This window comes from Aspergillus alliaceus (genome assembly GCF_009176365.1).
Source record: "Aspergillus alliaceus strain CBS 536.65 unplaced genomic scaffold BDW43scaffold_28, whole genome shotgun sequence".
NCBI classification, from domain to species: domain Eukaryota; kingdom Fungi; phylum Ascomycota; class Eurotiomycetes; order Eurotiales; family Aspergillaceae; genus Aspergillus; species Aspergillus alliaceus.
The window spans coordinates 1-14,805 of NW_022474711.1; the positions used below are offsets into that span (position 1 = coordinate 1).

At 42.7% G+C, this 14,805-nt stretch overlaps 4 protein-coding genes across 4 annotated transcripts; 2 read left to right on the forward strand and 2 right to left on the reverse strand.

Moving 5' to 3' along the window:
• Positions 1-2,054: 2,054 nt before the first annotated feature.
• Positions 2,055-2,479, forward strand: BDW43DRAFT_312045 (uncharacterized protein; the record flags this gene model as incomplete). Its single annotated transcript, XM_032047288.1, has 3 exons — positions 2,055-2,187; positions 2,251-2,358; positions 2,406-2,479. 3 exons carry the CDS (start codon positions 2,055-2,057, stop codon positions 2,477-2,479), a joined length of 315 nt encoding a protein of 104 aa, XP_031899196.1.
• Positions 2,480-3,539: 1,060 nt separating this feature from the next.
• BDW43DRAFT_279232 (uncharacterized protein) lies at positions 3,540-4,631 on the reverse strand. Its single transcript, XM_032042275.1, has 2 exons — positions 4,268-4,631; positions 3,540-4,212 (listed from the first exon to the last, which is right to left on the reverse strand). Exons 1-2 carry the CDS (start codon positions 4,564-4,566, stop codon positions 3,807-3,809), a joined length of 705 nt encoding a protein of 234 aa, XP_031899197.1. The 5' UTR covers positions 4,567-4,631; the 3' UTR covers positions 3,540-3,806.
• A 2,836-nt stretch (positions 4,632-7,467) lies between these two features.
• BDW43DRAFT_312047 (uncharacterized protein) lies at positions 7,468-7,923 on the reverse strand (the record flags this gene model as incomplete). Its single annotated transcript, XM_032047289.1, has 2 exons — positions 7,468-7,741; positions 7,820-7,923. 2 exons carry the CDS (start codon positions 7,921-7,923, stop codon positions 7,468-7,470), a joined length of 378 nt encoding a protein of 125 aa, XP_031899198.1.
• Positions 7,924-11,578: 3,655 nt separating this feature from the next.
• Positions 11,579-14,142, forward strand: BDW43DRAFT_320109 (HET domain-containing protein; the record flags this gene model as incomplete). Its single annotated transcript, XM_032049028.1, has 5 exons — positions 11,579-12,212; positions 12,262-12,981; positions 13,012-13,275; positions 13,705-13,959; positions 14,053-14,142. Exons 1-5 carry the CDS (start codon positions 11,649-11,651, stop codon positions 14,140-14,142), a joined length of 1,893 nt encoding a protein of 630 aa, XP_031899199.1. The 5' UTR covers positions 11,579-11,648.
• Positions 14,143-14,805: the final 663 nt, after the last annotated feature.

A 14,805-nucleotide genomic window follows, 5' to 3' on the forward strand; every position in this document is an offset into this window, starting at 1 on the left:
AGACCTCCTGGAGAAAATAAAGAAAATAATAAATCTTGTTATATAAAAAGGAATATCCTAAGTAACTTTTTTTTTCATTTCTTTACGATAGCATGATATTCAAATCTCCACTCACTATACCGGAAAGTCTTAACGCCGAGAAGATTCACCGCTAAATCACCCCCAAATGATGTGTATTCCAGCTGGACACTGGATAGACAAAGCTACAGGCAGCCTTAGACAACCGGATCCTACAGAGTTGGTATCTTCCCATGGCAGTGAGCCAAACCCGGGTGACGAGAAAGACGTTTATACCAGCAGTATTTGGTTGCAGTGACCGTTATTCTAGAGAAAGGCACGTTTGGCAGTATGTGATATCGGATATTATACAAAACTAGCCGTTGTCAAGAAGCCTCAGGATAGAAGATTAGTAATAGTACGTCCCTACTAGTGTGTGGCAGAGTATCTGTCCAGCAACTACTAGGGAGGTGACGATCACAGACGGAATCCTACTGGTCCACGGACGATCAAGATATCTACGTAGCAGGTAGAAATACCATAGGATATAGGGGACATGGAGTGAGTAATGGAATTAAGTTACGCACAGTAGGGAGGCTTATCGTCTAACCCACTTAGGTTATATATGCGTCGAAAGCCTTCGCCAGACAGTTCTCGACCGTAAGTACCACGTAGCCAATTCGCCCTTGAGAAAAGGAGAAAGAAGTGAGAGGAGATGAAAATAGAAAATCAAAAAGGGACACAAACAGAAAGAGCATAAAAAATCACTGGTTTGGAAGTGGAAGTGCAGGTGTACCTTGATCTCCTCAGTGGGCACCCCCTAGATTTCGACATCCCATGCACGCATTAAGTACTTATTTGCCGGTGTAATCTAACCTCGCCTCATGACCTTATGCACTCCGAATATTACATTGCATTGCATCACATTTTTTACATCGCATTTCAATGACGGGTACTTCAACTCTAGGATGCCAACACCTGGATCGCCAACAAAATAAACTGATGTGGGACCGTGAGGCTTTAGCTTTTACCTTGTACACATACGGGGTTCACTTAAACAATAAACTTGATCTGTCAATCGAGGTGGATGACATCCTTGACTTTAGAGAGATTGTTTAATCTCTCGCCAAAGCTCTCCGGAAGGATAACTCATGAGACTGAATCATAATTTTCCCCATCACATTCACCAATTAAAACGGGAGAAAATCAAAATTATAAACACATATAACAGAGTGTGAGCGAAAGGTAGGTAGAGTTGTGAGGCGCGCAACAGACTAAGCGACAAGCCAAACTACGCTCAGATCATGGCATCAAAAGTACAGTGAACACGCACACTATAGTTGTTGCTATTTTTATTTTTTTAATTTTTAATTCTTTTTTGGAAGTGTCTCTATTTATGATTATTACCACTAGTATCCTTCAATGAGGTGAAAGTTGCAGGTGCCATTATATCCCCTTTATTCCCTTATTCCCAAAATACACTTGCCGATAGGGTCAACCCTAGCAGCCTGATTGTCTCTACCAGTGCCATTGGTGGCTCAGTTGGCTGTGTAAATTCCGAAACGAAGGGATTGAGCGCATCGCACATCATCTCACTGTTTCTTTCTGTTGCCAAATACATCCTGGTTTATGCAAAACTGTTGGCCAGGGCATCCGCATGCCAGTGCCTATTCGGTGTCCACAACAGTCTCGGAAACTTTCGATATTTTGAACATTTCTAATTCTATGGATATTCCTTTTCAATAATGTCCAGATGACCTAAGCCTCAGCCTATCAATCATGTTACCATTGAAGAACCTCTGGTGGCTTGACAACCAGGCACTCTACCCTCATCAATTCCTCTCAACACTTCAGTTTCGGGATAGATCGACACGAATCTACTCGCTGTACTAAAGATTAAGTTTTATTTTTTTTATCTATCACTATACAGACAACTTATATGGCTTGAGAGATGTTTATAAGGCTTCGATACCCAATCCTCTCTCGTCTTATTTGCATTTTCACTCAGCTTTCGTTTTCACTTCAAGTACCCTTCTCGTTTTTGAATTGTTTCTACCATGGCTCTTTCAACTGATACTATTCCTTACATTGTTTTTGGCTCTCTGGCAGTTATCTTTGGCGTCCCGGTCTTCATCTTATCGTTGGGGAAATGCCAGCCAAAGTGGCTCAAACATCGCCTGTCTCGGAATCGTAAGCTCTTGAGATTGTTCCATTCTTTCTTCCGTCTTCTAACATGGCACATATGCGCTTTAGGTCCCGATAAAGCTCGACATACAACCACACCGAAAGGTAGCCAGGCAAGCGCAGAAAGTGCCGAAATACAGTTGGAAGAAGGGATTTTCGAGTATCACTATATGTCCAGTGAGTTGCTTCATGGCAAATCATCACAGCATGTCTGATTGAGATAGGATTATCTGGCACAAACGCATACCAAGTCGATATGCCTGCAAGTCCGGCTCCCGCCGCCTTCGTTACACGATGACAGGCAATCAGGATGTCATTTGAGACGCTGTACAGCGTGGCGTTGCTCTTTCTGGTAGTAAATGTACTGTATGGGTCTTTCGCGTGGGATCACAATCTGTTTCTGGGATTATTAAAAGGCAATGGGCAAGGACAAGGGGATTGAGTTAAAAGTACATATGGAAGGATGTGTAGCAATAAGTCAAAAGTCAGTATTGCATTGATGTAACTCGCATGGTTGGCAATTCTTTCGGTGGCTGCTCCGTTCATAAATGGATATAGTACAGGTAGCATCACCTTAAACGGTCTCTCAGCCTGTTTCTCATTCTGCAACAGCCAGACTCTATACTGTATTAGTAAGGTCAAGTATCATCGAGTCTCTCCGTTACCTAAGGTGTGAAAATATCCCCGAGTATGGTGGCATGTTTTTGCCCTTGTGGTCTTCGATTTTCATTCCCAACGTCAAAGATCAGGCTTTTTGTCCTGTCTCGGAGAGAGGGAAATGTTTAACTACGGCAATAGAGAACGTACTTTTAGTAAGATCTTTAGGGGCTATACTCGATTTACTTCCGTTTTGAATACATTCTCTTCCATGACAGTTACCCCAACATGGCACATGACTTAAATAGCCCTAACTTGTTGCAGCGACGGTATGAAAGCCTACTGATACCTTTTCCCCAAACTTGATTCACAATACTTTAAACACAAGCGTGGTTATTTTTCGACAAGACAAATCTAAATATGGACAAGTTGTATATAATAAAAGATCACCATTTAAAACCACAACACAATAGACGCGAAAATCCCTAGGAGCTATAATACTGTACGATAGTGAGCGATGTAGCTCTACTAGGATGTGTGAGTCTTAGAACTTCCTATTCGGCTATCGTATTAAGCGCGATACTCCATATTCTCCTCTCTTACTTGCGTCTTCCCGAACAAGTCTTGATTTCACTCATTCTTACCAACAAGGGATGCGAGACTGATGTACTGTACTGTACAATAGGCAATACAGTTTACTAAAATGCTAGACGTCCTGCTACATGTAGATTTTCAACAATTCATGGTATTTACTACTCTTCAGAGCAGCCAGCGATATAGCTTGCTCATGCAAATGACTCAATGCTTAATCAAATAAACCTGCTCCTAAGCAGAAAGCTCATCAGCGCCTAGTTTAACAACTTCTATTCCACAACATCGAACGCAATGTAACCCATTAACAATGAAAGTAGAGCCACAGTACAACAACAACAACAATAATAATAACAATAACACAGAGCGACAAGAGTAATAACAAAGCTGTTCGTCCATATTGACCTAACTCCTTTTCATGATGAACCGTCACAGCCCTATCGTGAGAATTGCCGTATTGAGCGCGTAAACCCATCCGCATCCTGCTCCTGCGATACAATCCTGGAATTATTATCATGTCTGATAGCCCTTCGGAATGGAGACATCCCGTAGGGTAGCTTTGGCTCATTCGGAGAGATCCAGCCCTTCTTACGGTCGACCATTGCGTTCATTACCAGCTCGTTCCATACCTGATCTGCGGGAGTAAAAGGACAATCAAAACTCCACTCCGCTCGAATTTGCACCTTGTGTTTCTCGGCTAAGGCGTCTGCCTCTACTGATGGAGTGTGAAACACTACCTCAATAGACCCATCGTAGGCTGTGTTGCGTGCCAGCCTCTCTATATGAGCTTTCATCGCAGCGCAATCGTCATCGGGAAAAGAAACTAATTTAGAAAGCGTCCAGCTGAAACCCGGGGTTCTATTAGCATAGTACTAGATATTGGGCTAGGAAAGCATACGATCGCCCGTCCCTACTATTACTCATCCAGTCATTAAGCCAGCCATCCAATATCTCCTCGAAGTTGCAGCTGTCCTGGTTGGCGGAGTGATTCCAGGACCGGCAATCGCTTTCTCTGTTCGTCAAGAACTTCCCAGATCTGATTCCTACTACTTTCGAACAGTCGATCCAGAGATCAAAATCAATCACTTTGATCTGTTCGTTCGTACTATGCGTCCCGAGGATTTGTAAAGATACTTTTGGTGGAGAGTTAACCTGCTCTATCAGAGAAGATTCCGGGGGGTCCAACGTGGGAGTCATCTTTTGGCGGTCGGTTCGGATGAAAGGAATTGACAGGTAGGAAGAACCAAGTAGGGGCCCTGAGAATATTCCTAGATTATTATCTATTGAGCCGAGGCTGAGTCAGTTCACCTCCCACTGCGTCAGCTTTGAACTCGTTCACCCGATCTAACTTTGAGTATGCGCTGACTTAGGACACGTCTTACTAGGGCGTCCTTAGTGCAAGAGAAGGGCGCACTATTGCCGGGCGCCTCCAGAACCCTGGTCAGGGATGTTAAGGACGATTCCCTGCGCACCTGAAATCGCGCGTCTGTAATTCTATTAATACACTAACGATAGGATGGTATATTACTGACTGGCTTACGGGTTTAATTTCTCATACCAACTAGTGCGCAACCCCGACAGAAATTCGAGTGGCAAAAAGTGGACGAACAAATCGTGAGGATAAGTAATGAAATCACCTGATTTATGACGCTTCGGGTATAAAATGCCATCCATGATGATTTCTAGATCCTTAATATACAGTCCCTTCTGCCTAAGAAAGTCTTCGGGCCTTTTGATAGAGACGGATAAATCTATCTCAAGGAATACGGTGCGTGAGTGCCTACATTATCTCCACATAGACCTATTATATGACTAACACTTATGAAAGTCTGGGCAGATAGATATACTTTGATGAAATTACGAAAAGCCAATCATCCTGCGAAACACCGGCAACAGGGATGTCGCTCACAGACTTTGAATATTACTAGAGGCCAATGGGGACCGTTAATGAAGCATAGACATATGTATCTGTCTATCGGCATCCTGAATATTTGCCTAGAGGGAAAAGGGAGTCATGATACTGTATTAGGTGCTAATTCATCTAGTGGAAAACCCTACCAGCAGCCTGCATAGTACGACTGGCGATTTACGCATATAATACCTTATTCTTTCGTTTAGAGTATTTGCAGCATGACCAATGCATGATGAATTAGATTCTTTTGTACTTTATTAGTATTTGAATAGTGTATCTAACACATCTTTCCTTTATTTATTGAAAAGGACTTGATTTGTTACTAATGAAACGTCAACTTCAGGATTAGGCTGTATTTTGGATTGATCTCGGCTTACTATAGCTAATCTAGTTGTATCTATAAACCTTTCTTTAGTCTATCTTTCTTCTTTCTTGAACTGACCCCTGATGTACTGGAGGCAATAATGTAGCTACTACGTTGGTTTAGTCCTCTCTCTCCACAAATAAGCTTTTGCTGACCGGAGTGGAAAAAGCTAGTAAGTCTAGCATTGATTGGACCCCCTGGCTTGAGCTTTAGAACTTGTCCCACCAGCCTGTGACTAGGTAGATTTCGCGTCCACGCTGAGAGTTGGGCATTTGTGGACCTACATCGGGATTTAATATGGCAACTGTGGGGAACCGGGGTTCAGCTCTAATTCTTACTGGGGTCGTGTATGGGCAAGAGCTGGTTGGGGTACCCAATAGACAATCATCCATCGTTATACATTAATGTCTGATCCTCGAAAGACTCTCTCGGGATGACGCTCTCGGTCAATGACTAGTGAAACACTAAAAGTTTTTGAGTGTATGGTAATAAATAAGACTTAATGTGAACGCCCTTTCACTATAGTTCGACTTGTAAGTTGTGACTTGTTGAGAGGCCTGATATAATTTGATTGTGATTGACAGGCTTGCCATGAAAAGCTATTCTGGGGCTTTAAGTCTGACCCTAGAAACACCCGACTAAGGTTTATTATCCGACGGCAAAGCTGGGATGTGCTGCACAGTATAGTAGAGGCTGCGGGGCAGTCAAGATAGGAAACTATACCCAAATGTATCCGCCTGGGTTCGACGAGATTGTTACCAATGCGAAATAGTAAGTAGCCCAGGGCATTATCTATATAACTTCTATGAAGCATATGGCTATTGGGGACTGTTGGGGCCTTGAGCAATAGTTGTTCCATCACTCTCTTTGATTAACGACCAAGATAAATACCTTGCAACCAGCTAAAATGTCTCTTATGATACTGTTCAGCTCACTCGTATACGGATGAACTACTGCATGGAGAACTAGGAAACAATCTCCTATGAGGGCAAGGCTGGCCAATTAGCCGATATGGATCGACCATCCAGACGGTATCATATGATCGGGAATAGGGTTTCAATTCTTTGACTGGTTGATCGACACCAAATGTTTGACTTATGCAAGGTTTATCTTAGCAGGTACCCACTTAACCAAAGACGAACGATAGCGGAGGCCTTAGTTACAAGCCTGTATCCACACACCAACCATGCCCTCGGCCAATGTGAATCTTTATTGCGACCGAAATTGGATCGACAATACGGATTAGCATGGTAGAGTTACATCACGCCAATTCTATGAAATGGCGCCTAACTACGAGACTGGTTTCCTGTAAGATGACTGCGGCAACGACGGATCAGATTAGACCTACATTAGACCAGCACGGGCCGGGGGAAGGGTGGGGGGGAGGGGGCGAAGCTCAGTCTCTGAGAGCACAGAGAAGGTATCAGAAGAACATCTCCCATTATAGGATTAATGGTAATAATACGGTAGGAGGCTTCGTGCTCGCCGTCTGGTACATCCAGGAGAGACTATGCTATATATTTCTTTTCTTTCTTCGTTTCTCTTACATTCCTTTTCCGTTTTCTTTTCCTTTTTTTTTTATTTATTTATTTATTTTTTTCTTTTTCAAGACACCATGGCAGCGGGCTAATTACATGATAACGGGCAGGCCGGAGGATGGCAGAGTAAGATACAGATGTCATTGGCATATTCTCCTGTAGAAGTAGCAATGATAGAAAAGAAGCAAGAAACAGAGAGTCAAGCTCCCACAGCTATCATAGCTGTTCCACTCCATCTCTATAGCGTGCAAACTTATACTGGAATTTTTTCGTCGCTGTGAAGATTAATAGACTGTTTGTCCAGGAATTGAAGGAGCAGCTGCACGACGGCGTCTCTTTTCAAGGTACTTTGCAATCTGTAGGAGTGCGATAACTACGACAAAAAATAGGTCCAACTGATATGGGCAATGCCCTCGAGCACTGTCGGCCAAAGCATCTCCCAGTGCGGAAGGCGGCCCAGCACTCACTTGGCGTAAGAACTCGCCATGAGGCTTATACGATTGGAGATGCGTGATATCAGATTGTGTCGAATGGACACTATCAGCCCTTTGACGCGGGCTGTCCTCTATTTCACGGTGATATACAGGGACTTGACCATTGTAACCCGGAATAGATGGATGGTACTGTGCATCCTACCCTGGCTGGTAGTTTTCATTGTGTTCTTCGAGCCATCGCTCATAGTCGGTCTGTGGCCTCCACTGCTGCAAGGACCGTGACCCTTTGCCGACAACTCGAGCCATTTTGACTGACACTGGCAATGTCCCGTTGGGTCTTTTCTTTCTGCTGCCTGTGATGATCCTATTCACATTGATATCTAACGTGGCGATCTAACAAAACATCAAATGTAGAGAAGGAAGAGAAAAAGAAAGAAAGGATTCTATTATACGAGAACTGTGGGATTTTGTGTTGTAGAATCAGATCAATCAGTGAATAGAGCGGACTTGGTGCCCCAGGCAGGTTCGGCCTAGGTCCTGATACTGCCACTGTTAGTCTTGTTATGTACCCGGGCTTTACTCGTGTCCAGTAATGTATATATCTTTGGTATCGCAGCTCTATTTCATCCCGGAGAGGGCAAATGCAGACGATATATAATCCACCATTGAGCTTACCCTAACTCGCGCGACAGGGTAGGGTATCTATTGTCCCAGGAGCTGCTCGCGCAGGCGATCGAGCAAGCTGTTTTGGTACTGCTTCTATTACTGAATCTAGTTTCTATTCTTTCTGGGGGCTATAGTGCTATTAGGCCCTGTAGGATTATTTCTCCAGGGCCTGTACTAGCTATTGTTATCTCTGGGCCTGGTTTATCTCAGTATATGCTCTATGTAGGTATACTGGACTGAGGCTCCTGTCTATATCTCTAGGGGCCTTTTCTGTAGCTATCTTAGCAGCTTAGTTAGCCTTCTTATTCTCTAAGATTTCTTGATAGCCTGGGATCTATTAAATAGTGATTTAATATCCTTAATTCTGAAGACTTTAAGCTGTACCTTGGGCCTAAATTAACTAACTTTACCCTAGGCCAGTTCTATTGTCTTGTAGTTAAGCTATGGCTGCTTAGGAGTCTAATAGAACCCTAACAGAGCCTTTATATCCCATCTACTTGGATATTTCAAGTGCCTTATACATATCTACTAGTTCTGTATTGAATATCTCTTTTCCCTGCCCTAGCAGTACTTACTTAGTCTTCTATATATCTAAAAGCTCTAGCTATGCAATGCCTGTACTAGTCTGTCTATTCTCTAGATAGAATCTATCTGACTACACTGTTAGGCCTTATAGAAGGCCATTACCTGCTTAAGAGCTTCTTTCTCTACAGGAACTAGTATAGTACCTGGAAATACCTTAGGAAAAGTCTCCACTACTTCTTTAAATTCTGCTAAGAAATCTATTTTCAAGATACTAGCTATTCTGGCTGCTAGATACTGACCTAGATTCTATAGGCCTTAAATCTTAGGGTCTTCTGCCTATAGTCAGTTATCTATAGACTATTTCCTAGGCTAATGTATAGCAGTCTCCCATGCGAGAGCTAATCAGTAGAATAGCCTGAGCTAGATAGTCTTTAGGCAGTCTTAGTAGTCTTAGGGTATATTATCTCTAGTATCTATCTAATAGAGCTTCTACTAGATATAGAGCTGCTTCTTTAATAAATAGCTTAATTAGGATAGTTTTTAGTATTCCTATAATTAAATATATCTGCTAATTTATTATATATTCGATATCTATAACTTAATTCTTTTGACCCTGCTACCAGAGCTCTGCTCTGTATAGAGCTACTGCCTATAAAGCAGCTACCTGAATATATTATACTAGACCTGGTAATAGATCTTGTTCTTAGTATAGAGCTTATATCTAGATCTCTGCCTTGCATACTTTATATAGATAGATATGATAATATGCCTTTAGGATAAGATCTTTATCCAGCCATACTTCAAGTCATTATATAGCTTTAGAGTTAAATTAGACTCTATATCCTTTTATCTAGATCTTAGCCTATTAAATCTGGTCCTTAAGCTTCTTGCCTCTTTTCTTTAGAAAGATAACTGCTTCTATTTTTACTGTGTTAAACTGGATTACCTGTTGCTTACCCTGTTCAATAGCTATACTAGCAGCTTGCTCTAATCTCTGGCAGGCTTGTTATACTGAGCTGGCCGATATCAGCAAACTTATATTGTCTGCATAAGATAACACTCTGATACCAGGAACTGCTTGCTTAATAGCATTGAAGATCGCCCCTAGATAGATAATGAAAAGGATAGGGAATACTGGTGAGCCCTATAGGACCCCTGATTCAATCAGCTGTACAGAACACACCTGTTAGTCAATCACTAGCTGTATCCTACAGTTTGCTAGATATAATTGTATCTATTAATAGAGATCTATGTCTAGGCCTAGATGTAGCATGTGCTTCACTAGCCTTGCAGTATCTACATGGTCAAAAGCCCCTTTATATCCATGAAAAGGGCTCCTACCAGCTGTTTCTGACCCCACGCTTGATAGACCTCCTGAATCAGGCAGGCTACTGCATTAATTGCACTGCGCTGCTTGCGGCTCCCCATCTGTCCTGGATATAGAACCCTCGATACCTCAGCATGGCTAGAAATAGCCTCAGCGGCCACCTTTTCTACTACCTTGCCTATGCAATTCAGTAGGCTGATCACCCCATAAGTGTAAAGGATTACTCCTGGGATTAGCAATTCGATACGTAGGATCTTTCCACTAGGTAAAAGATCCACTATGATCAACTCCGATCGGAGTTGATTTCCCAGGCGCGGTATATATAGTATCGCAACTTGCCATCGGGGCCATAAGCCTAAGGCTTACCCGTGACGCTTCTTAAATAATCTCTTTCCAGACTGCTATTTAGGTAGACTTTAATAATATTCTATAAACTGCTTCTACTTAGTATTCCAGGTGTCTGGCCAGTGAAGCCTTATTATAATATTCTTTAATGTAGCCTGCACTTTTCTGAATGTCTTCGTGTCGCGGGAATTATGATATGTAGTAGCAGTCTCTTTAATCTAATTATACGATCTAGAGAAGAGATCTAGATCGAATATCCTGTTATCTTATCTTTGCCTGTAGTAACTATTTTTGGCTTGGATCTAGGTGTTCAGAGACTTGAGCTGCTTCACTATCTAGCTGAATTACCCTCCTGGCGGGCTCTAGAGGAGTGACACAATTAAAGGTGCGGCAGCATTATACTGTTTAGTGTAAAGTGACATAATATACTATGTAGATTACTTAGGAACTTATGGTTAGAAGATGCGAGTACAATAGGAGATATCGAGATATTTAAATATGCTATCACATTGAAAAGCTACTTTTGCTTATCCAAAAATCTGGTTTAGCTATTTATTCAGAACGCGATATTTGTACATCTGTCCGGATACTGGTGTCACCACTTAAACTCTTCGATTGTTTCAGCAACCCTGGGGGTGAAACCACGCTAAGCTCCTTTGAGATATAGACTCGGACCATCATTAGTCCGCGTAAGCATGGTAAAGTACAAAAGGGTATTATAACCAGATTGTGTATATCATACCAGACCAAAGGCCTATATATTTTATTTTCAAAGTATTGTTTGTCTTTACCGCCTATGTTGGATGTCAATGGATCCTCATATTATCTACGCTAAAGGTTTTCTATAATCATATCCTTGTAATGCCTGGCTAGGTGGCATTAAGTTGTTTAATGTATATCACAAGCTCACAACCCCTCCTAAGTTCAGCTTGAGCAAATAACTCAGCCTTGTAATTAGGCCTATTAAACCTGGCCACGTCATGTATGGTGACCCACCTAAGTTAGTACTAACAACGAGTATCCCCTCCATAAAGTTGATTTAAGATGGTTAGAAGCCAGAATGCTTATATTTGACTTCGCTAGAATAATAACATCTCTCCTCCTTGGCCCCGAAACGGCCTTGTGTATCTTCCCTCTAGAAGTGAAAAGATCTATCTCGCTGTAACCCATGTGTCCAAAATCAAAACACACCCCCTATTCAACGCTTCAGCTCGGGCCAAATACTACTCGTCTAGTCCGTCTTTTGCCGCCTGAGAAAGATGATCCCCAGATAAAATGCGAGCTCTTCAACTATGTTTTACCGGAAAGGAGTGGCAGAAAGCATCTCTACGAGGCGCTATCTTATGTATGGGGCAGTGAAAGTAAACCATGTACAATATTTCTGAACAGAATTGCCCTCCCTGTTACGCAGAATCTTTATACAGCCTTGTTGCATCTCCGAGACCCTCAGCTGGAGAGAACTATATGGGTTGATGCAATATGTATTGACCAAGATGACAACGATGAGAAGAGCATACAAATCCTCCTTATGCGGGCGATCTATGCACAAGCCGATCGCGTTATTGTCTGGCTGGGAGAAGCTATAGAGGACGGTGATAACGCGCTTAAAACAATTCACCGCCTTGCAGAAGACCAGAGTCTACAGGATAAATATTTACTAGGTCAGAGCCAGAAGACAAGTAACGATGCCTGCTTGAAGTTGTTACAGCGGGAATGGTTCCAACGTATATGGGTAAGAAGGAATCAAAATATCTATATATAAGTCTAACCAGCTGTGATAGGTGCTTCAGGAGGTTGGTGTCGCACGATGTATTTCTATGATCTGTGGCTCTGTGGAAATAAATGGGCATGTTTTCTGTGAGGGCCTCAGTACCTTGGGGTACTCCCTTAATTTACCAAGGACTATCCGTCCAGTCGTTCACCTTATAAGGGGTGCACTTTCCCGGCCAAGGTATGAAATTGTTTCTCGTGGAACACTTGCTATAGGGGAATTGCTGGATATGTATCGCAATCATCATGCCACTATACTGCATGATAAAGTTTACGCATTGCTAGGCTTAAGTGTAGAAGATGCGGATAAAACCGATTTGAAACCAAACTACCGTCTTCAATGGAATGACGTCTACAAGAAGATCGCTATGCATATATTTCCAGGTGCATGCTCTGTGGAGACATGGCTTGAAATACCGGTCGCTGTGATTAAAGGAAAGGGATGGGTTCTAGGTTATGTTGGTTCTGTTGAAGAGAGAATTTCCAAGTATGGCTATCAACAGATCAATATAAACTATAATAATACTGCTCATTTGCTAGGTTACAGAAATATATGGGGCACCCAGTGGACACTGCAAGCTTCCGCAGAATCAATTCAGGAAGGTAATATTATCTGTCTTTTACAGGGAGCTCCAAGTCCTATTATTATTGAGCTTTGCAACGATCACTTCACTGTTATTGTGAGCACGGTAAAACTTCAGCCAGGAGGAAATATAAAAATCCCTGATATGGTTCCTGCTCGAAACAGCTTTCCTATACAGGAATCCATCAATGACATTTATGTGACCTGGAAAATATCCTTAGCTGATAAGGAAAGCAACAATGGACCCAGATATCAAAGAGAGCTTATTTCTGTGGCACCATATTACCAAGAGAAACCTTCTGAAAAAGTAAAAAGACAGCATGGCATATCACTTATCGTTGGGGATATTATAATACAGATGCTGAAGATAGAATATCCTAAAGACCAAATAAGATATCTACTGCAACGCTGTGGACAGAACCTATCTATCTCTGAAGACGTGGTCACGGCGGCAGCAGCAAATGAAGGAATGCGTGGATCTGAGATTATGCAGCAGCTCCGCATGCACTGTGGAGAGAGCCTACCTATCTCTGAAGATGTGGTCACGGCAGCTGCAGCAAATAAAAGAAATGGACCTGAGATTATACAGCAGCTTCGCGAACACTGTGGAGAGAGCCTACCTATCTCTGAAAATGTGGTCATGGCAGCTGCAGCAAATAAAAGAAATGGACCTGAGATCATGCAGCAGCTCTGTAAACACTTTGGAGAGAGCTTACCTATCTCTAAAAACGTGGTCACGGCGGCCGCAGTAAATGAAGGAATGTGTGGATCTGAGATTATGCAGCAGCTCCGCATACACTGTGGAGAGAGCCTACCTATCTCTGAAGATGTGGTCACGGCGGCAGCAGCAAATAAAAGGAATGGATCTCAGATAATGCAGCAGCTCCGTGAACACTGTGGAGAGAGCCTACCTATCTCTGAAAATGTGGTCAAGGCAGCTGCAGCAAATGAAGGAATATGTGGACCTCTGATCATGCAGGAGCTCCGCGAACACTGTGGAGAGAGTCTACCTATCTCTGAAGATGTGGTCACGGCAGCTGCAGCAAATAAAAGAATGTGTGGATCTGAGATCATGCAGCAGCTCCGCATACACTGTGGAGAGAGCCTACCTATCTCTGAAGATGTGGTTACGGCAGCTGCAGCAAATGAAGGAAATGGACCTGAGATTATGCAGCAGCTCCGGGAACACTGTGGAGAGAGCCTACCTATCTCTAAAAAGATAGTCATGGCGGCAGCAGCAAATGATGAGTATGGACCTAAGATCATGCAGCAGCTCTGGGAACACTGTGAAGAGAGCCTACCCATCTAGATCAACATTCTTTATATTCCACTCAATCAAGTCTGTTATTTTCTAATCTCTTTGCAAAACAAGGGCCTGAGATAGCTGACATTAATATAATAATATTTCCTGTTAACAAAGGTTGGCCACTCATTCCTTGTCTAGAATTCCAGATGTGTCACCGCCGAGGCATGTGACACACCATTCCCTATGGGGGCAAAGGCCGCCAGGGGGTAAGCCCTGGGTGTCTCTAACTAGCTGCTAGTTCTAGTTCTATGTACATGTAGGGGACTTTCGCGCGTTTACATAGCTGCCGTAGTCAAGAAAGGAAAGAATAAAAGGGCCTGCAGTAGCTGGTAGAGGGGTAATGCCAGCTGCACGGGTCTGCCTACACTCCATGACCCATTCTGCCTCCGCTGCGTATTTTTTTTTTTTTTTTCGAAAAGAAAGAAAATAAAGGAAATAAAGAAAATGAAGTAGATATAGTAACTCAGTCTTGCTAGGATGGGGGTTATTATGGGCAAATATTCTCAAAGAAACTGGTCTCAAGACAGCCAGGCGGCTAGTTTTACTGCGCCTTTTGAAGTGCCTAGCAAGTAGGGGATTGTTTTAGAAGGGGGACCTGGAGATCGCGGTAGGCGTCTCTTTGTAACATGGCAGAAGAAATGTATAGGGGATTTTCTTGCACCATAG

Bases quoted from the DNA above. Each gene is read 5' to 3' on its own strand.
- BDW43DRAFT_279232 (XM_032042275.1), bottom strand. From the start codon at position 4,566: ATGACTCCCACGTTGGACCCCCCGGAATCTTCTCTGATAGAGCAGGTT. The intron at 4,213-4,267 runs GTATGCTTTCCT...CCCGGGTTTCAG, and splicing joins AATAGTAGGGACGGGCGATC to CTGGACGCTTTCTAAATTAG.